This window comes from Pristiophorus japonicus, chromosome 2 (genome assembly GCF_044704955.1).
Source record: "Pristiophorus japonicus isolate sPriJap1 chromosome 2, sPriJap1.hap1, whole genome shotgun sequence".
Taxonomy (NCBI): domain Eukaryota; kingdom Metazoa; phylum Chordata; class Chondrichthyes; family Pristiophoridae; genus Pristiophorus; species Pristiophorus japonicus.
The window spans coordinates 144,883,747-144,905,109 of NC_091978.1; the positions used below are offsets into that span (position 1 = coordinate 144,883,747).

Sequence of the window (21,363 nt, forward strand, 5' to 3'; positions counted from 1 at the left end):
GCCTCAAAAAACTCTAATAAATTTGTCAAACACGATTTCCCTTTCATAAAACCATGTTGACTCTGCCTAATCATGATATGCTTTTCTAGTGCCCTGATACCACTTCCTTAACAATGGATTCCAGAATTTTCCCGACGACTGATGTCAGGCTAACTGACCTGTAGTACCCCGTTTTCTCTCTCCCTCCTTTCTTGAATAGTGGTGTTATATTTGCGACCTTCCAATCAGCTTGGACCATTCTAGAGTCTATTTCGAAGAAGAGCAAGGGAGTTATCCCCGGTGTCTTGGCCAATATTTATTCCTCAATCATCATAACTAAAACAGATTATCTGGTCATTATCGCATTGCTGTTTGTGGGAGCTTGCTGTGTGCAAATTGGCTGCCGTGTTGGCTGTAATGCGCTTTGAGACGTCCGGTGGTCATGAAAGGCATTATATAAATGCAAGTCTTTCTTTTTCTTTTTTAGTGAATTTTGAAAGATCAAAACCAATGCATCCACTATCTCTGCAGCCACCTTTTTTAGAACTCATGGATGTAGACCGTCAGGTCCAGGGGATTTGTCGGCTTTTAATTCCATTAGTTTCTCTAGCACTTTTTCTCTACTTATATTAATGACATTAAGTACCTCACCATCATTATAGCCTTGGTTCCCCACCATTTTAGGAATGCTTTTTGCGAGTTCAACTGTGAAGACAGATACAAAATATTTGTTTAACGTTTCCGCCATTTCTTTATTCCCCACAATACTTTCTGTTGCCTCAGCATCGAAGAGACCAATATTTACCTTTGCTACTCTCTTCCTTTTTACATATTTGTAGAAGCTATTACAATCTGTTTTTATATTTCTTGCTAGTTTTCTCTGTCTGTTTTTTCCCTTATCATCAATTTTTTGGTCATCCTTTGCCGGTTTCTGAAACTCTCCAATCCTCAGGCTTCGCAAAATTATAAGTTTCTTGTTTCAACCTAATGCTATCCTTAACTTCTTCAATTAGCCACAAATGGATTACTTTTATTATGTAGTTTTTGTTTTTCAATGGAATGTATTTTTGTTGAGAATTATGAAATATTTCTTTACATGCTAGCCACAGATTATCTACTGCCACACATTTTAATCTATTTTTCCAATCTACCTTAGCCAATTTGTCCTTTGTACCTATGTAATTGGCTTTATTTAAGTTTAAGATTCTAGTTTCAGACTTGGGCAAGTCACTCTCAAACATAATGTGAAATTCTATCGTATTATGATCACTCTGCCCCAAAGGATCCTTTACTAGGAAATTACTAATTAACCCTGTCTCATTACACAATACAAGATCTAAACTAACCTGTTCCCTGGTTGGTTCCATGACGTATTGTTCTAGGAAACTGTCCCGAATACATTCCATGAACTTGTCCTCCAGACTATCTTTACCAATTTGATTTGTCCAGTCTATAGGAAGATTAAAGTTCCCCACAATTATTGCATTATCTTTGTTACAAGCTCCTACTATTTCTTGATTAATATTCTGTCTAACAGTATAGCTACTGTTAGGGGGCCTATGTACAAATCCCACCAGTGTTTTCTGCCCCTTGTTATTCCTTATCTCCACCCATACTGATTCTACTTTCTGATCTTCTGAGCAGAGATCCTTTCTCTCTACTGTCCTTATGTCATCCTTTATTATCAGGGCTACCCCCGCTCCTTTACCATTCTGCCTTTCTTTTTGAAACGTTAAATACCCTGAAACATGTAGTTCCCAACCTTGGTCACCTTGCAATCACATCTCTGTAATGGCTATTAGATCCAACCCATTTATCTCTATTTGTGCCACTAGTTCGTCTTTCTTTTTACGAATGCTCCACGCATTCAGATAAAGAGCTTTTAATTTAATTTTTTACCATTACTCCCTGCTTTGACCTTACTCTCTGCTGCACTGCTACTGTTAAACACTCTCTCCCTTCCTGTCACACTCTGCTTATTTTTATCCAAGTCGCTACATTGCTCTATTATATTGACCTTTCTCTTTAAAATTTTCCCTCACCTGACCCCTGTCCCCCCACCCCCACCATTTTTTAGTTTAAAACCCCATCTACAGCCCTAGTTATTTGATTCACCAGGACATTGGTCCCAGCCCAGTTTAAGTGGAGCCCATCCCGACAGAACAGCTCCCTCTTTCCCCAGTACTGGTGCCAGTGCCCCATGAATTGAAACCCCTTCCTCACACACTACTCTTTGAGCCATGCATTTAACTCTCTGATCTGCTTGACACTATGCCAATTTTCGCGTGGCTCAGGTAGTAATCCAGAGTTTATTCCCCTTGAGGTTCTGCTAATTAATCTAGACCCTAGCTCCCCAAACTGCCTCAGCAGAACCTCATTCTTAGTTCCACCCATGGCATTGGTTCCTAAATGGACCACGACAACTAGATCCTCACCCTTCCACTCCAAGTTCTTTTCCAGGATGAGATAAGGACAGTCATGACAAAGGATCCTAGCTTGGAAGATCAGGAAGTAGAATCAGTACAGGTGGAAATAAGAAATAACAAGGGGCAGAAAACACTGATGGGAGTAGTTTATAGGCTCTCTAACAGTAACTATACCGTTGGACAGATTATCAAGAAATAATAGGAGATTGTAACAAAGGTAATGCAATAATCATGGGGGGATGTTAATCTTCAGATAGATTGTTAACAGGAACGCTGGCATAGTGGTTATGTTACTGGACTAGTAATCCAGAGACTTGGATGAATGATCCAGAGATAGGAGCTCAAATTCCACCATGGCAGCTGGGGAATTTAAATTCAGTTAATTCAATAAATCGGGAATAAAAAGCTAGTATGATGAAACTACCGGATTGTTGTAAAAACCCATCTGGTTCACTAATATCCTTTAGGGAAGTTAACCTGCTGTCCTTACCTGGTCTGGCCTATATGTAATTCCAGACAATGAGGTTGAATCCTAACTGTCCTTTGAAACGGCCTTCAGTTGTCAAGAAGGCAGCACACCACCTCAAGAGTAATTAAGAATGGGCAAAAAATGTTGGCTTTGCTAGCGACGCCCACATCCCGTGACTGAATGAATAAAAAAAATGACTTGGCTATTCAAATTGGCAAAGATAGTCTGGAGGATGACTCCATGGAATGCATTTGAGACAATTTGTACAACAGTACTTAGTGGAACCAACCAGGGAACAGGCTATTTTAGATCTTGCATTGTGTAATGAGACAGGGTTCATTAGTAATCTTACAGTAAAGGATCCTATGGGGAAGAGTGATCGTAACATGATAGTATTTCACATTGAGTTTGAGAGTGACATAGTTAAATCAAAAATCTAGAGTCATTGTGCTAAAAATCTGAGGTTGGGGGTTGTTAGCGCCATCTGTTACTTCCAGATTCGGGGAAAAAATGGCGGCCTCCGCACTTCTGTCCACTGCCAATGGGTCCTGCAGCGGCTGCCATTTTTGGCTGGGCGGCAGCGTTGTCGATGTCCACGCTCGCAAAGATTATGTAGATTATACAGATTGTGACGTCAGTGAGTATGCAACACTCATCTGATGCCAGATCTGAAACTGTCAACTTCATCGCTCCACTTACCGCCATGCCTTAAGTGCGACCAGCTGAGCAAACAGGAAGGAAACTTCAGCAGCGTTGTTAAAATGGATCATGAGCAACAACTTGCAGCTGACATGTTTCTGCAGTTTGACTGGCTCTGTGCAACTTTCTACAACTCCAGCAGCTTTATAAACTTCTTGCAAGGTTCCAAGGTAATGGGGAGTGTTGTTGTAAGTGGAGAATGCCTTCATTTTTATTTAAAGGCTTCTGCTCACACCACTTGCTCACAGTCAGAGGAGAAGTTGCATGCAGAGAGAGGAGGAGGAGGGCCAGAGGGCTCTCAACAGGTGGCCTTACCCACCTAGGATGTTCAGGAAGCAATTCTCTTATGTCTACTTAAGCTAGGAGCAGTGTATTAGGAGGCTTTGCTTCACCAAGGAGGTGATCACAGAACTCTGCCACCTCCTGCAACCAGACCTGTAACCTGGGAGCAGGGTGACCACAGCTCTCCCAGTGGCAGTCAATCCTTCCAGTCTGCAGCAAGTAACAAAGCTACATCTGGGAGGTCAATGAAGCACTCTAAATCAGGAAAAGGTACGATGTTTTCATCTCTGCGAGCAGAGAGAAGCAAGACAAGCACCCGTATGGCTTTTCCAGGACAGTAGGCATCCCCATGGTGCAGGGCGCCATTGATTGCACACACGTGGCTTTGTGGGTGCTGCATTACAATCCTGAGATCTTCCGTAATTGCAAAAGCTACCATTCACTTAATGTGCAGTTTCTGTGCGACCACACCCAGCGATTCATTATGGTCAATGCCCGCTATCCTGGCAGCAGACATGATTGCCTTCGTCCTGGTATAACAGCAGTCTTCTAGTCACCACTTCAAACTTGAGGGTGCCCAGCACTCATTAAATGTGAGCTATGCTTCCACTGGGAATATAATTGAGAAGACCATCAGGCTACGGAAACAACAATTCCGCTGCCCTGACCGCTCGGGAGGAGCCCTCCAGTACTTGGTGGAATGGGTGTCCCATTTCATGGTGCTCTGCTGCATGTTCCACAACTTGGCCATTATGAGGGCGCAGTCCTTGCCACCAGGGATTGTGGAACGACCTCAGGAGGAGGAGGAGGAAGATAATAAGAGGAGGAGGTAGGGGTGAAGAGGAAGGGAACAAGCAGCCAATTCCCCTTCTGGACGGGCAGTCCGTGAATGCCTCATCAGACTCCAATTCCAATGAATTAAACCCCAGATCTCCGTTGCTCACCACATCCCCATCATACTATCCCTCTGTCCCAGAATATCACACTGTCCTCTTGGGCAAAAAACGGAATGAGAGCCACCACAAAAGATTCCAAACAATTTTTAAAAATTTATCAACAATCAATTTGTACAGATGATATCACTCTTGACCATTCTCACAATGCCAGTCGGTCGAGTGCTCCCCAGTGGCTGCAACATTGCCCAATGTCACTCCCCTTAGGCGGCACCTCAGCATTCCTAGCAATCTATTGGAGTACAGATTGCTGGACTGCTGCGACACCCTGCAAGCCCCAGTCAACAGTGGTAAACCCAGCGATAATGGCAGCAGTCTGAGCTTGGGCGGCAGCAAGCTGACATGAGAGCAGTCTTAGATGGCAGCAAGCTGAGACTGCAGGACAGCAGCCTGCACTTCTGTGTGTTCCAATGGCAGTATCACACACTCCATCATGTCTGGATCAACATGGTCTCTCCAGGAGTTGCCCACCATTTCCAGCCTGGAAATCCTAGGCTCCAAGCTCTGTGCAAAGACTTGTGCAATGTTGGAGGCGGACACCTCCATGATCCTTGACATTACCAAGAAGCTCTCTGACAGGCTTGCTATTGCACCTAGCTATTCGGTGTGCAGCCCATCATCCTTCTTCTGAAGGCCGCTCCATCAAGATCCTCATCTGAGTCCTGTGCAGCAGAACTTGCGCGCTAACTCGCCCTCCGGGGAGCTGACCCCCAAGCTGGCTCCTCGTGCTTGGTACCTCACCCTGTGTGGATAACACCGCTAAAGTACACTCAGTTCCAGTTTCTGAACTGATGCCTGCGAGTGACAGATGCAGTGACGCTGTGTCTTCTTCTTCTCCCCCCTCGCTCTACTCCATTGCCTTGGGGACAAGATGGGCTGGTGCTTGGTATTGATTATCTGAAAGAGTAAAGGCACAAGAGTCAGGTTATGGTGAGGGGACAAGAGGTGGAAAGCAGAATGATACCTGGACTTCAAGAGTTAAATTACAAGGAGAGATTGCACAAATCACGGTTGTAATCCGTAGAATTTAGAAGGTTAGGGGTGATCTGATCGAAGTTTTCCGGATATTAAGGGGAACAGACAAGGTAGATAGAGTGAAACTATTTTTGCTGGTTGGGGAGTCTAGGACTAGGGGCCTATAGTCTAAAAATTAGAGCCAGACCTTTCAGGAGTGAAATTAGAAAACACTTTTACACACACAAGGGTGATAGAAGTTTGGAATTCTTCCGCAAATGGAAATTGACGCAAGATCAATTATTAATTTAAAATCAGAGATTGATAGATTTTTGTTAACCAAAGCTATTAAGGGATATGGCCCAATGGCAGGTATATGAAGTTAGATCGCAGATCAGCCATGATTTTATTGAATGACAGAACAGGCTCAAGGGGCTGAATGGCCTATTCCTATTCCTATGTTCCTATGCATGCAAGCAGCTTCAAAGTGAGAAGGGATTGTGGGATGAGAGGAAGTGAGAGGATTAGGAATAAGCCCAAGGGCTTCAACCTTGCCAGTTGCCACGGCCTCCATGACTTTCCACGCAATGATTTCCAGCACTCAATCTTTCAGTTGGTTGAGGTCCTGCATGGCAGCTTGCTCCCCCCGCCTGTCTGCCAGTGCTCCCAGCAATTATGCGCCAACTTGGCCTCCAAGAGAAAGGGAAATATGTGAGCGAGTGTGGTGCAATGTGATTGGGTGATGGGCCCGCCAGTTAAATAGCTGTCTGTGTATGCAAGGTGTGAGATGTGGGTGTTAGTGTTGCAGCAGTGGTAATGTTGTGAGGGTCAAGTGAAGATGTGATTGAGGTTTGAGTAGTAATAGCTAGGGGCTGTTGGTAGGCGAGTGTGGAGGGTGTGGTGCATTGAGCAGTTTGTGAGGCTTGTGGTGCAGATGGTGGGATATAACATTTGCTGAAGCCTTCACTCCCGTTGACCTGCTGTGTGAGGTCATTAAACTTATTGTGGCACTGGATCGCTGACCTCGGGACCACAGTGCTGGCTGTCACATAGTCGGCTTTCAGTCGCCACATCCTTCTGGATGTATGGGGCCTGAGAATTGGGAGAGCTTTAGATACCAGCAAAGGATGACAAAAAATATATTATAAAAGGGATAAAATAGAATGAGAATAAACAGCAAGAAATATAAAAACAGATTGTAAGAGCTTCTACAAGAATGTAAAAAGGAAAACAGTAGCAAAAGTAAGTGTTGGTCCCTTAGAAGCTGAGTCAGGAGAAATTATAATGGAGAATATGGAAATGACAGAGACTTTAAACAAATATTTTATATCTGTCTTCACAGTAGAAGACACAAAAAGCATACCAAAAATAGTGGGGAACCAAGGGGCTAATGAGACTGAGGAACTTAAAGTAATTAAGATCAGTAGAGAAAAAGTACTTGAGAAACTACTGGGTCTTAAAGCCGATAAACCCCCTGAACCTATTGGCTGACATCCTAGGATTCTAAAAGAGATGGCTGCAGAGATAGTGGATGCAAAAGTCCCTAGATTCTAGAATGGTTCCAGCAGATGCAAAGGTAACAAATGTAAGCCCGCTATTCATGAAAGGAGGAAGAGAGAAAACGGGGAACTACAGGTCAGTTAGCCTGACATCAGTCATCAGGAAAATGCTGGAATCCATTAAGCGGTAACAGAGCACTTAGAATATTATAATATTCAACACGGTTTTATGAAAGGGAAATTGTGTTTAACAAATTTATTGAAGTTTTCTGATGATTTACTAGCAGAGTAGATAAAAGGGAACCAGTGGATGTTGTATATTTGGATTTCCAAAAGGCATTTGATAAAGTGCCACATAAAAGATTGTTATGCAAGATAAGGGCTTAGAAGGTTGGGGGTATTATATTAGCATGGATATAGGATTGGTTAACGGACAAAAAACAGAGTAGGAATAAACGGGACATTTTTAGGTTGGCAGGCATAACTAGTGGAGTGAAGGGATCAAGTGCGATGCATCCAAGTTGCTGACAATACAAAGCTAGGTGGGAAAGTAATCTTTGAGGAGGACCGCCTGCAAAAGGATATAGACAGGTTAAGTGAGTGGCAGTTGGCGAATAATGTGGGGAAATGTGAGGATATTCACTTTGGTACGAAAAATAGCAAAACAGAAACTAGTAAATGTTAGTATTGAGAGAGATTTAGGTGTCTTCATACAGGAAACACAGAGAGTTAGCATGCAGGTACAACAAGCAATTATAAAGGTAAATGGCATGTTTGCCTTTTTTGCAAACGGTTTATAATCAAGAGTAGTGAAGTCTTGCTACAATTGTACAGGACTTCGGTGAGACCACAGCTGGAGTACTGTGCATAATTTGGTCTCCTTATCTGAGGAAAGATATACTTGCCTTAGAAATGGTGCAACAAAGGTCCACTAGATTGATTTCTGGAATGAGAAGGTTATCCTGTGAGGAGAGAGTGAGTAGATTGAGCCGATACTGGAGCTTAGAAGAATGAGAGGTGATCTCATTAAAACATAAGATTCTGAGGGGGGATTGACACTGTAGCTGTTGAGTGGTTGTTTCCCCCTGGCTGGAGAGTCTAAAAGTAGGGGAATAGTCTCAGGAGAAGGGTCAGCCATTGAAGACTGAAATGAAGAGAAATTTCTTCATTCAGAAGGTTGTGAATCTTTGGAATTCTCTACCCCAAAGGGCTCTGGATGCTGAATCGTTGAGAATATTCAAGGGTGAAACAGACAGGATTTGGACTCAAGGGGAATAAAGGGATATGGGGATCGGGCGGAAAAGTACACTTGAGGTCGAAGATCAGCCATGATCTTATTGAATGGCAGAGCAGGATGAAGGGGCCGCATGGTCTACTCCTGCTCCTAATTTCTATGATCTTAGAAGGTGGTGGTGAGCCGCCTTCTTAAACCGCTTCAGTCTGTAATGGAGGGAGTTCCAGGATTTGGGGGCTGCACACCCAAAACATTTTTTTATGAGGAACAATGCATACACCTACCCTTCACAATTCCATGCTGAGTCTGTTTGATCAGATGATACATATCCAAGTTCTCAGTCAAGTATAGGTGACAGATTCCCTTTGCTGAAGAACATCAATGAACGACTTGGGTATCACGATATTCCAGAAGCCATTGTGGTTATTTTTCTAGTGCTAGCCCACAAGAACAAGATTTATTGAATTCAATTTCACAAGCCACTCAGTTGTACAAAAATCAATTTAAGACTACAGTCCACCAGCACCTTCTCAAGGTAACTTTGGATGCATAATTAATATAGCTTTCCCCACACCATCTATATCCCAAGACCAATTTAAAAAATCATGAGCTAGATTTTTTAGCCAATGACTACAAATAGGTGAAGTCTATAGTCAAAATATGTGTGCATGTGTCAATAATTAGCTCATGTGTACAAAGTATTATCCTTCTGGCAATAGTGACAACACTGCACACATTAAAAAGGTGAATAATCAAAAGACTGTACCTATGGCTCAGACAGGACTTTTCTTTCGGCCAAACTTCAGACAACATGTACTGAAGAATGCTAAATTAATTTTTGTGCGTACCTTGCAGACTAACTGAAATATCCTCTCTCCACTATTCATGGTTGTCTACAGAAAATACTGCTATTGACAGCCTATAATTTTCTCCCATTATTATGCACATTCTTATTCAACAAATTCTCAAATTTCTCCTTGAGTTCAATTATTTATTTATTTTCTAATTTAGCTAATAGAAAGTTCCACAATATGCCTAGAATATTTGTATAAAATATACTTGCTATATATTTCTTTTAATGATATTCTGAATACATAAATCAGATATATGCATAATAAAATTATGGTATGAAGTTTAAGGAACATTTTTTCATTTCTTACCATAATACAGGAAACTCTTGTTTATCCGGATCGATCGAGGATTCGGCAATTCCGGGTAAACGAATTCTCCGATAGGTGAGTTTACATTTTAAAGCTAATATCTGAACCACCTACGAAGATTTAGTTCATGTTATTTGAACGTGAACATAATAAAATAAATGAAAATTGATTCATAACATTTCGAAATTAAAAATGATTTTATTCTCTTAAAACTGAGATTGATTTTTAAAATAGCGATCGTATATCTGCTTGTTTAAATGAATTAATTTTCTTCTTAATTAAAATGTTGTGGATGATATGAGTTTGCAGAACCTTGTGAGAAGTAAAATGAGAATTTTCCGAAAAAAAACTTCATATTTCATTGCTTCTTCAGCTCGTGTCCAAATCTTTTTTTGTTTTTTTTCAATTTCATTGCCTGAATCACTCATCTCTTCGTCAGATTTGTCTTTATTGGTGACTATGCCGATAAGTTCCTCGTCATTGTAAGTTTATGTTACATCTGTTACATCTATCCACTTAGCAATGTCATCTTCTGCTAGGGATTTAAGTGCGTTTGTTTCGAGTGCACTGCTGACAATCTCCACCATTTCTTTTACAGCCTGTTTTTTATTAGCCCGTACATAAAAACCTTCGAATTCTTCGTCATCGGAAGCACTGTCTTCGAATATAACATTGGGCCACAACTTGCGCCAACATCTCTTCAATGTAGTGTTTTTTATTTCTCTCCATGACAGCGAGCATGCATAGATGGCATCTTTAATATTGTATGGTCTCTGGAAATCAGAGATTAATTGATCGCTATTAATCAATTTGCGCATGAAGTTATTCCTATAGTGGCACTTGAAGTTTTGTATGACACCCTGATCCATAGGTTGAATGAGCGAGGTCACATTGGGGGGTAAATAGCATGCAAAAATGTTGCTACAACTAGACACTAATTTTTGACTCATGTGGTTGTGCTCTGCAATTGTCCAGAAGCAGCACACACTTTCCATTAGGTTTGCCTATTTTCTTCATGTTTTCTCGAGGTTGGGGGACGAATTCTGTTGAAAACCATTCCTTGACTATGTCCTTGTCCATCCACGCACTTTTCTGAGCCTTATAACTAACTGGTAATTGAGCAATTCCTTTTAAAGCACGTGGTTTCCTTGATTTGCCAATCACTAAAAGTGGAAGTCTATGTTCTCCAGAGGCATTGGAACAATTCAAGATTGTTAATCTTTCCTTATTCATTTTAAAGCCTACAGCTTCCTTCTCCCCTGCTGCAGCCAACGTAGCAGTTGGCAAACATGCCAGTCTCATCGGCGTTGTATATTTGGTCTGCAGTCAATTTATTTTCCTGCACCATTTCAGCAAATGTTCTTGAATAATTCTGTGCGGCCTCATTGTCAGCTGATTTTTTTTCGCCCGTCACATCCAGCTGGCGAATGCCGTGGTGATGCTTAAAACCTGTGAGCCAGCCTTCTGAAAAAATGCACTCTTCAGTTAAATTCATTCTCATCTTGAAGTCCTTGGCCTTTGCTGTAATCATTGGCCCTGAAATTGCCACTCCTTCAGACCGTTTCAAAGAAAACCATTCATAAAGCACTTGGTCTCGTTTGTCAAGCTTCGGCTTTCGCAAATTCTTGCGGGACATTGATTGACGGAAGATTCAGGAGCAGCGGTGAAACTTTCTAAATCTTTCTTTTGCTTCTTAATATCGTAAATTGTTGAAGATCCAACTTCATTTCGTCCATCAAAGTATGCACACTTCTGCCAGCTTCAGACTTCTTTATAATTTCTAATTTCTGCTAAATGCTCAACACTTTTCGTTTCCTTTTAGTGCTGTCACAAGACATTTTAAATTGTACACCCGGACTGCTTGAACTGTTTTCAATGTGTGTGACAGTTGAAAAGTGAGAAAGAAGTCCACACTTGCATCAATTTATGTGTAATTGAGCAACCTGTTCACATTTGCGATAGTTGAAGTGAGTGTGATATTCACGTGTGACAGTTATTTTAAATCCCATTATGGCGGGTTTTCCGTTACATTCGTATCCGGATAAATGAGAATTTCCTGTATAATACTCATCAGATTTTCATGTAAAATTGATATATCGCACCATTGATGTTTTTCAACCATCCTCAAAATGTGTGTTTCCATAAAAACAACATGGAATGACAGAAAATTCCTACCTTCCTTATAACTACAGGCCATAATTTAGAATTAGAGTAAAAAACATTATTAGTGCTCCTAATAGCCTCTGTATACTGTAAGTGGAAGCATATGCAAAAATATTTGATTAAATTTCCAATGTAATGTTCATAGCAAGTTAGAAGTTACACTGTTGGAGAGGGGTGCTAGATGTGGAAATGTGGCAAGAATGCATATCTCCAATGAAAGGATTTGAAAAAAAGTTTCCAAATGATCTCTGCAGAAACAGTGACATGTGTCCTGGAACTGAGACTTTGCCTTTGACTCGAGTGTCCTCGACTCCATCCCGTAGCATGATACCCGCCACCATCTCAACAAACCCCCAGTCCTGCACGAGGTAGAAAAGGCCATCCGTCAGCTCAAGAACAACAAGGCAACAGAGCAGATGGAATCCCCACTGAGGCACTAAAGTATGGCGGAGAGGCACTATTGGCACGAATGCATGACCTCATCTCTCTCATCTGGAAGGAGGAGAGCATGCCGGGAGATCTCAGAGATGCACTAATCGTGACCATCTTTAAAAAAGGGGACAAGTCCGACTGCGGCAACTACAGAGGAATCTCCCTGTTATCAGCCACTGGGAAAGTCGTCGCTAGAATTCTCCTCAACCGTCCTCTCCCTGTGGCTGAGGAGCTCCTCCCGGAGTCACAGTGCGGATTTCGTCCACTACGGGATACAACGGACGTGATATTTACGGTGCGACAACTGCAAGAGAAATGCAGGGAATAGCACAAACCTTTGTACATGGCCACCTTTGACCTTTCAAAGGCCTTTGACACCGTCAATCACGAGGGACTATGGAGCATCCTCCTTCATTTTGGCTGCCCCCAAAAGTTTGTTGCCATCCTCCGCCTGCTCCACGATGACATGTAAGCCATGATCCTGACCAACGGATCTATCATGGACCCAATCCACGTCTGGATTGGGGTCAAGCAGGGCTGCATCATCGCGCCAACCCTCTTCTCGATCTTCCTAGCTGCAATGCTCCACCTCACACTCAACGAGCTCACTGGAGTGGAACTAAACTACAGAACCAGTGGGAACCTGTTCAACCTTCGTCATCTCCAGACCAGATCCAAGACCCTCCCATCCTTTGTCGTCGAACTACAGTACGCGGACGACCCTTGCTTGTGCGCACATTCAGAGGCCGAACTCCAAGTCATCGTCAACATCGTCACCGAGAAGTACGAAAGCATGGGCCTTACACTAAACATCTGTAAGACAAAGGTCTTCCACCAACCTAAACCCACAACACAGTACTGCCCCCCCAGTCATCAAGATCCACAGCGCGGCCCTGGACAACGTGGACCACTTTCCATACCTCGGGAGCCTATTATCAGCAAGGGCAGACATCAACGACAAGGTTCAACACCGCCTCCAGTGTGCCAGTGCAGCCTTCGGCTGCCTGAGGAAGAGAGTGTTCGAAGATCAAGCTTTCAAATCTGCCACCACGCTCATGGTCTACAGGCTGTAGTGATACCCACCCTCTTGTATGGCTCAGAGACGTGAACCATATACAGTAGACACCTCAAATCGTTGGAGAAATACCACCAATGATGTCTCCGCAAGATCCTGCAAATCCCCTGGGAGGGCAGACGCACCAACATTAGCGTCCTCAATCAGGCCAACATCACCAGCATTGAAGCATGGACCACACTCGACCAGCTCCATTGAGCGGGCCACAATGTTTGCATGCCTGACACAAGACTCCCTAAGCAAGCGCTCTACTCGTAACTCCTACACAGCAAGCGAGCCCCAGGTGGGCAGAGGAAACGTTTCAAGGAAACCCTCAAAGCCTCCTTGATAAAATGCAACATCCCCACCGACACCTGAGAATCCCTGGCCCAAGACAGCCCTAAGTGGAGGAAGAGCATCCGGGAGGGCACTGAGCACCTCGAGTCTCATCACTGAGATCATGCAGAAAACAAGGGCAGGCAGCGGAAGGAGCATGCGGTAAACCAGTCCCACCCACCCTTTCCTTCAATGACTATCTGTCCCACCTGTGACAGAGACTGTAATTCCCATATTGGACTGTTCAGTCACCTAAGAACTCACTTTTGGAGTGGAAGCAAGTCTTCCTCGATTTCGAGGGACTGCCTATGATGATGATGTCCTGAAAAACAAATAAAGTAATCAATAAATGGTGATTTTATGAGACACTGCTCCCAATGTAAGCAGGCATTAATTACCCTTCTAGTGTTTCCCTTGCCCACTGTGTTGTCAAAGGTGGTGTTCCCCTTGCTTACCACAGTTACATAAATAAATCTGCAATTGAAATAAGAAAGGTTGGTGAAGACAAACGTAGGTCCACTGCAGTCAGAATCAGGGGAAGTCATAACGGGGAACAAAGAAATGGCGGACCAATTGAACAAGTACTTTGGTTCGGTATTCACTAAGGAGGATACAAACAACCTTCCGGATATAAAAGGGGTCAGAGGGTCTAGTAAGGAGGGGGAACTGAGGGAAATCTTTATTAGTCGGGAAATTGTGTTGGGGAAATTGATGGGATTGAAGGCCGATAAATCCCCAGGGCCTGATGGATTGCATCCTAGAGTACTTAAGGAGGTGGCCTTGGAAATAGCGGATGCATTGACAGTCATTTTCCAACATTCCATTGACTCTGGATCAGTTCCTATGGAGTGGAGGGTAGCCAATGTAACCCCACTTTTTAAAAAAGGAGGGAGAGAGAAAACAGGGAATTATAGACCGGTCAGCCTGACCTCAGTAGTGGGTAAAATGATGGAATCAATTATTAAGGATGTCATAGCAGTGCATCTGGAAAATGGTGACATGATAGGTCCAAGTCAGCATGGATTTGTGAAAGGGAAATCATGCTTGACAAATCTTCTGGAATTTTTTGAGGATGTTTCCAGTAAAGTGGACAAAGGAGAACCAGTTGATGTGGTATATTTGGACTTTCAGAAGGCTTTCGACAAGGTCCCACACAAGAGATTAATGTGCAAAGTTAAAGCACATGGGATTGGGGGTAGTGTGCTGATGTGGATTGAGAACTGGTTGTCAGACAGGAAGCAAAGAGTAGGAGTAAACGGGTACTTTTCAGAATGGCAGGCAGTGACTAGTGGAGTGCCGCAAGGTTCTGTGCTGGGGCCCCAGCTGTTTACATTGTACATTAATGATTTAGACGAGGGGATTAAATGCAGTATCTCCAAATTTGCAGATGATACTAAGTTGGGTGGCAGTGTGAGCTGCGAGGAGGATGCTATGAGGCTGCAGAGTGACTTGGATAGGTTAGGTGAGTGGGCAAATGCATGGCAGATGAAGTATAATGTGGATAAATGTGAGGTTATCCACTTTGGTGGTAAAAACAGAGAGACAGACTATTATCTGAATGGTGACAGATTAGGAAAAGGGAAGGTGCAACGAGACCTGGGTGTCATGGTACATCAGTCATTGAAGGTTGGCATGCAGGTACAGCAGGCGGTTAAGAAAGCAAATGGCATGTTGGCCTTCATAGCGAGGGGATTTGAATACAGGGGCAGGGAGGTGTTGCTACAGTTGTACAGGGCCTTGGTGAGGCCACACCTGGAGTATTGTGTACAGTTTTGGTCTCCTAACTTGAGGAAGGACATTCTTGCTATTGAGGGAGTGCAGCGAAGGTTCACCAGACTGATTCCCGGGATGGCGGGACTGACCTATCAAGAAAGATTGGATCAACTGGGCTTGTATTCACTGGAGTTCAGAAGAATGAGAGGGGATCTCATAGAAACGTTTAAAATTCTGACGGGTTTAGACAGGTTAGATGCAGAAAGAATGTTCCCAATGTTGGGGAAGTCCAGAACCAGGGGTCACAGTCTGAGGATAAGGGGTAAGCCATTTAGGACCGAGATGAGGAGAAACTTCTTCACCCAGAGAGTGGTGAACCTGTGGAATTCTCTACCACAGAAAGTAGTTGAGGCCAATTCACTAAATATATTCAAAAGGGAGTTAGATGAAGTCCTTACTACTCGGGGGATCAAGGGTTATGGCGAGAAAGCAGGAAGGGGGTACTGAAGTTTCATGTTCAGCCATGAACTCATTGAATGGCGGTGCAGGCTAGAAGGGCTGAATGGCCTACTCCTGCACCTATTTTCTATGTTTCTATGTTTCTATGAAAGATTTGCATTAAAAAAACACCTTTCATGACCACCGAAAGTCTCAAAGTGCTTAACAGCCAATGAAGTACTTTTGGCGTGTAGTCACTGTAGTAATGTGGGAAATGCGGCAGCCAACTTGTGCACAGAAAACTCTTACAAACAGCAGTGTGATAATGACCAGATAATCTGTTTTTGTTATGTTGATTGAGGGATAAATATCAGCCAGGAGACCGGGATAACTCCCCTGCTCTTCTTCAAAATAGTCCCATGGGATCGTTTACATCTACCCGAGAGGGCAGACAGGGCCTCAGTTTAACGTCTCATCCAAAAGACAGCACCTCTGACAGTGCAGCACTGCATTGGAGTGTAAGCCTAGATTTATGTGCTCAAGTCTCGGGAGCGGGAATTGAACCCACAACCTTCTGACTCAGAGGAGAGAGTGCTACCCACTAAGCCACAACTGACACTGCATTAAACATAGTGCTCAAACCATTATTAAATATAGTGATCACCCAGTCATTAAACACAGTGGGAATCACCTATTATTAAAACATATTGCAATCACCCTCTGTTATTAAACATAACGCAATCATCCTATTATTAAACATGGTGCAATTACCATGTGTTATGGGGAAGTAACCCTTTACCTTTACTATCTACCTGTTAAGATTGTCAATAATTATAGCAAAGACCATGAAATGTGTAAAAATTAAATTTGTTTCCTTTTTTATCAAAGGTCACTGCAACAATATAGAATCATAGTCATAGAATCACTGACGTTTGGGTTCAGAAAGACTACTGCATTTAAGCTAGTGCTAATTCCTCAACTGAAGGCATTCATCTGAAAACCTGCCCAGTCAATATTTTGCTGCTGTTCAGCCCCACCTTACCCATAGGTAAAGAGTGGCGTGGAGGTCCAGGAGCAGAGTGGAGGCCCCGATATGCGAGAGACCATCAGCGGTAGGTCGGGGTCATAAAAGGAGCGGTGTGAAGGCCCAGGAGCAGCATGGAGGCATGCCACTACAAGGTACAGCGCATGCTGGTGCAGGAGGGCGACAGCAGCGAAGAGTGCATCAGCAAGGTCCAGGTCAGTGATTGGAGCGTGGGCAGGTACAGCAGGAGCAGTGAGGTCGGGGCAAAGGAGCAGTGAGAGTCTGTGGAGGCAAGTGTTCGACGCCCAGAGGAGGCGTAAGTTCGGGGCCAGGGGCAGCACAGGCCAGCGCAATACGTGCACGCACTAGGTCCATGCAGCAGAGCAGGTCTCCAGTTGTCTTGGATAATCCTTGCCACTCGACCAAGACCTAGCTCTGTCAAGCCCATGTGGTGGCTGGTGTGCAATGGCTACCACACGTTAAAAAAATCCACGCACAGACATCTTCCACCCTTGAGAATGTAGTTCGGGTTCTTCTTTCGAAACACCTGTGAACTCATCCTTTTTTTGGCGTGGAAGCAATTCATCCTCGTTCCGAGGGATCGCCTATGATGACCCCTAGGAAACAACACCATTGCAAAGGTGGTGCTATCAGGAGCAGTACAATGTTGCAGAGATGAAAGAGTACAGTACAAAGCATCACTTTGAACCGGAAGATCATTTCAAGAAATCACTCATTAAAACAAATTGAAGATTATTAAGTTTGTTTTTGGGAAGCTATGAATTTCTCATTAAGAATTTCCTTGTTCCCCTGTTTTGAAGAGGGTAACAAGGATAAAAATAAAGATAAAGTGAAAGCCAAGAGAACTCCCTGGATTCTCAAATACCTCCATGGATTTCCTACTACCAGAAATAAGAACACACAGAGTGCATTTCCTAGTTGTGTGCATCCATATTCACTGCAAAAACACAGCTGTTCTACAGAGTCATATGGACTAACTTCCACTGGAGAACATTGTGATGCAAACAAGACTATTCTACAAAAGACCACCCTGGACTTTTGAAGGCAGTGCTATTTGCTTTCTCATTATCATGGAATAGAACATCTGAATTTGCAAAATAGCTAAATTAATAACATACCTCAAAACTATATTTGTTGATTTCTGGTCAGAAATATTATGATTTATAGTACATTAACAGTTTAAAATCAGCAGATATTAACATCCAGAGGCAACATTTTCCTGTTTTCCTATGATGTTCCCATGTCCATGAGCACAATCCACTCTTGTTTTTTTCTATCCTGATGTGTATCCCTCCATACAGAGGATTGAACTATACAAATTCAAATGTACAATGAGGCCAGATTTCATGCCAAATATCAATATCTAAACAATCGATACAAATAATGGTACTTTTCCAAGCCAAGAACAACTTCCATGTTGTCTCAATCCAGTAAAAGGCAAAAGTTATGACTGATCTCAAAATATTCAAGTCACATGCAGTTAATAAACCATCCACATTAGTCAGGAAATGAAAAAGTAGAGGGGCCAATGTCACAAGATAAGATAATTATAGATCATCTTAATTCATTCATCAGATAGATTCAAAAGTCCCTCCATTCCGCCCCCCAATGGAATCGCCATGCCGTGTCAAGCCCCGGGAGAGTCAACAGAGTGGCTAGAATCCGGGGACATCTTTTTGGCGCCGTTTTGAGCCTAGGAAGTCAGCGCATCTCATGTGAGTGCGCCGAAAAAACGGGTGGGCCAAATTTGAGCCCAATGATTCCAGGTTTTTGCATCTACTATTCTGTCTGGAAATCTATTCCATATACTGATCACTCTTTGTGAGAAGAAGAATTTCCTGATTATCAGCCCTAAATTTGCTTTTCATTTATTTTAACCTGAGCCCTCATGTTCTACTCTTGCAATTTAATTTAAAATATTTAAAATAATAATGCAGCTTATTTTGTCCAATTTTTTAATGACTTTATATACCCCTACATCACCACCTCTCAGATGACTCATTTCCAGTCTAAAAAGCCCATGTTTCGTCAATCTTTCCCCATGAATTAGACTTTGGCACTAGGAATCAGCCTTGTGGCTCTTCTCTGCACTGCCCCCAGCACTTGAATGTCTCCCTTGTTTTCCAGAGACCAGATTTGAATGCAGTACTCAAAATCCAATCTGACCAAAGCACTGAACAATTTGATCATGACTTCCTCTAACTTGGGTTCTACTGTTATGATTGTGTAGTTCAATATCCTACTGGCTTTGTGCTGCTCTGCATTGGTTGGACATGTTCAGTGTTAAGTCTATTAAAACTCCTAAATATCCCTGGGTGATATAGGGTGTTCAGGAAAGGTAGGGAAGGAAAGATGGGAGGTGGTGTGGTAGTATTGGTTAAGGAGGATGTTACAGTGCTGGGGAGAGAGAATGTCCTGGAGGGGTCAGGGACAGAGTCTATTTGGTTAGAGTTAAGAAATAATCGAGGTGCCATTACACTACTAGGTGTATTCTTCGGACTATTTCTCTCTTTCCCTCAATGGTCAATATCTGATGTGTTGTAAAATTGTTTTGAAGCACCTTAGGACGTTTTATTACGTTAAAGGCGCTATATAAATAAAAGTTATTATTCTATAGGCCACCAACCAATGGGAAAAATATGGAGAAGAAAATTTGCATATAAATTACAGAGAGATGCAAGAACTATAGAGTAGTGATAAGGGGGGACTTCAACTATCCTAATATAGACTGGGATGATAGTAGAGCAAAGGGCAGAAAGGGGGAAGAATTTCTGAAGTATGTTCAGAAGAACTTTCTTGATCAGTAAGATTCCGGCCCAACGAGGATGGCGGCATTGCTGGATCTGTTTCTGGGGTATGAGGTAGGTCAAATAGAGCAAGAGTCAGTAGTTGAACATTTTGGGAACAGTGATCATAGTATCATAAAGTTTAGAATAACTATGGAAAAAAAGAGAGAGCAATCTAGAGTAAAAATACGTAATTGGAGGAAGGCAAATTTCAATGGGATGTGAACGAATCTGGCACGGGTAAATTGGAACAAAAAAATTGGCAGGCAAAACTGTCGTGGAACAATGGACTATCTTTAAAGTCAGCTCCCTGGATGATGAAAGAGAGAGTAAGATGAAGCACAAAAAGAGCGCGTATGACAGATGTCAGGTCGAGAATACATCTGAGAATCAGGCTAAATATCGAAAGTTCAGAGGAGAAGTGAAAAAGAAAATAAGAGGGGCAAAGAGAGGGTATGAGAATAGAATGGCAGCTAACATAAAAGGTAATCCAAAAGACTTCTACAGGCATATAAATAGTAAACGACGAGTAAAAGGAGTGGTGTGCCAATTAGGGACCAAAAAGGAAAGATACGTGTGGAGGCAGAGGGTACGGCTGAGGTACTAAATGAGAACTTTGCATCTGTCTTCACCAAGGAAGATGCTGCCATAGACATAGTAAAGGAGGAGTTAGAGGAGATATTGGATGGGATAAGAATTGATAAAGATGAGGTACTAGAAAGGCTGGCTGTACTTAAAGTAGATAAGTCACCAGGACCGGATTGGATGCATCCTAGGGCGCTGAGCGAAGTGAAGGAAGAAATCAGAGGTACTGGCCACAATCTTCTGATTCCTCCTTAGAAACAGGGGTGGTGCCAGAGAACTGGAGAATTGCAAATGTTACACCCTTGTTCAAAAAAGTGTGTAAAGATAATCCCAGCAAATATAGGCCAGTCAGTTTAACATCAGTGGTGGGGAAGCTTTTAGAAACAATAATCACGGACAAAATTAACAGTCACTTCGACAAGTGTGGATTAATTAAGGAAAGTTAGCACGGATTTGTTAAAGGTAAATCATGTTTAACCAACTTGATCGAGTTTTTTGCTGAGATAACAGAGAGGATTGATGAGGGCAATGTGGTTGACATGTTGGCAGTGGGCCGTATTAGAAGTTAAGGTGTGAATTGTGATTTTTGGGTGGCTGAGGGAGCAGAAAGGAGTGCTGCATAGATGCATGAAAGATGAGAACTATGTGTTTTCAAGATCACCTGAGTGTAAATCCAGTACACCAATGACGCAAGAGCGTGCAACAAGGACAAAGAACTTCTTGCATGAGGTGATGGAGAAACTAGTCACTGTCATTGAGGACAGATGGCAGGAGCTGGATATCAGTAAGAGTGGTCCCACAAAAGTTCCTGGAAAGGAGGAGATGCTGGAACCTAGTTGCAGAAAAATACTCCGCAGGGGTGAAGACCGCAAGAATTGGAAGCCAGTGTAAAAAGAAATGGCAGGACGTTGGTCAAGTAGTGAAAGTATTATCTTGAGTTTTAAATGGAATTGCAATTGTTACTGTGATCATCTGTATATATCCCATCCATCAGAAGCTCACCATGTGCCAAAAATTATTATTTTCATCTTTGCAGAAGAAATTGGCCCACAACAAAAGGGAGCGAACTAGAACAGGAGGAGAGCCGCCAAATCTGCACCAACTATCACCACTGGAACAGAGTGTCGCTGCCTAGCTGAGTCGCATCTGCAGAAAA

At 42.8% G+C, this 21,363-nt stretch overlaps 1 protein-coding gene across 13 annotated transcripts in view; it reads right to left on the reverse strand.

Moving 5' to 3' along the window:
- Positions 1 to 21,363, reverse strand: part of tusc3 (tumor suppressor candidate 3) — a 716,082-nt gene that overhangs the window by 510,971 nt on the left and 183,748 nt on the right. For 3 of the 13 annotated variants that reach the window (XM_070862752.1, XM_070862733.1, XM_070862723.1), the window contains one exon: positions 13,905 to 13,962. The exons of 9 other annotated variants lie outside the window; for them this stretch is intronic. Coding sequence is in view for 1 of the 4 variants with exons in the window: in XM_070862707.1 (XP_070718808.1) it covers positions 9,656 to 9,658 (3 nt within the window). In the remaining 3 variants the exon portion in view is untranslated. Of the gene's footprint in view, positions 1 to 9,655; positions 9,677 to 13,904; positions 13,963 to 21,363 lie in introns of those variants that run through there. One more of the 13 variants, XM_070862707.1, reaches the window with a different exon arrangement.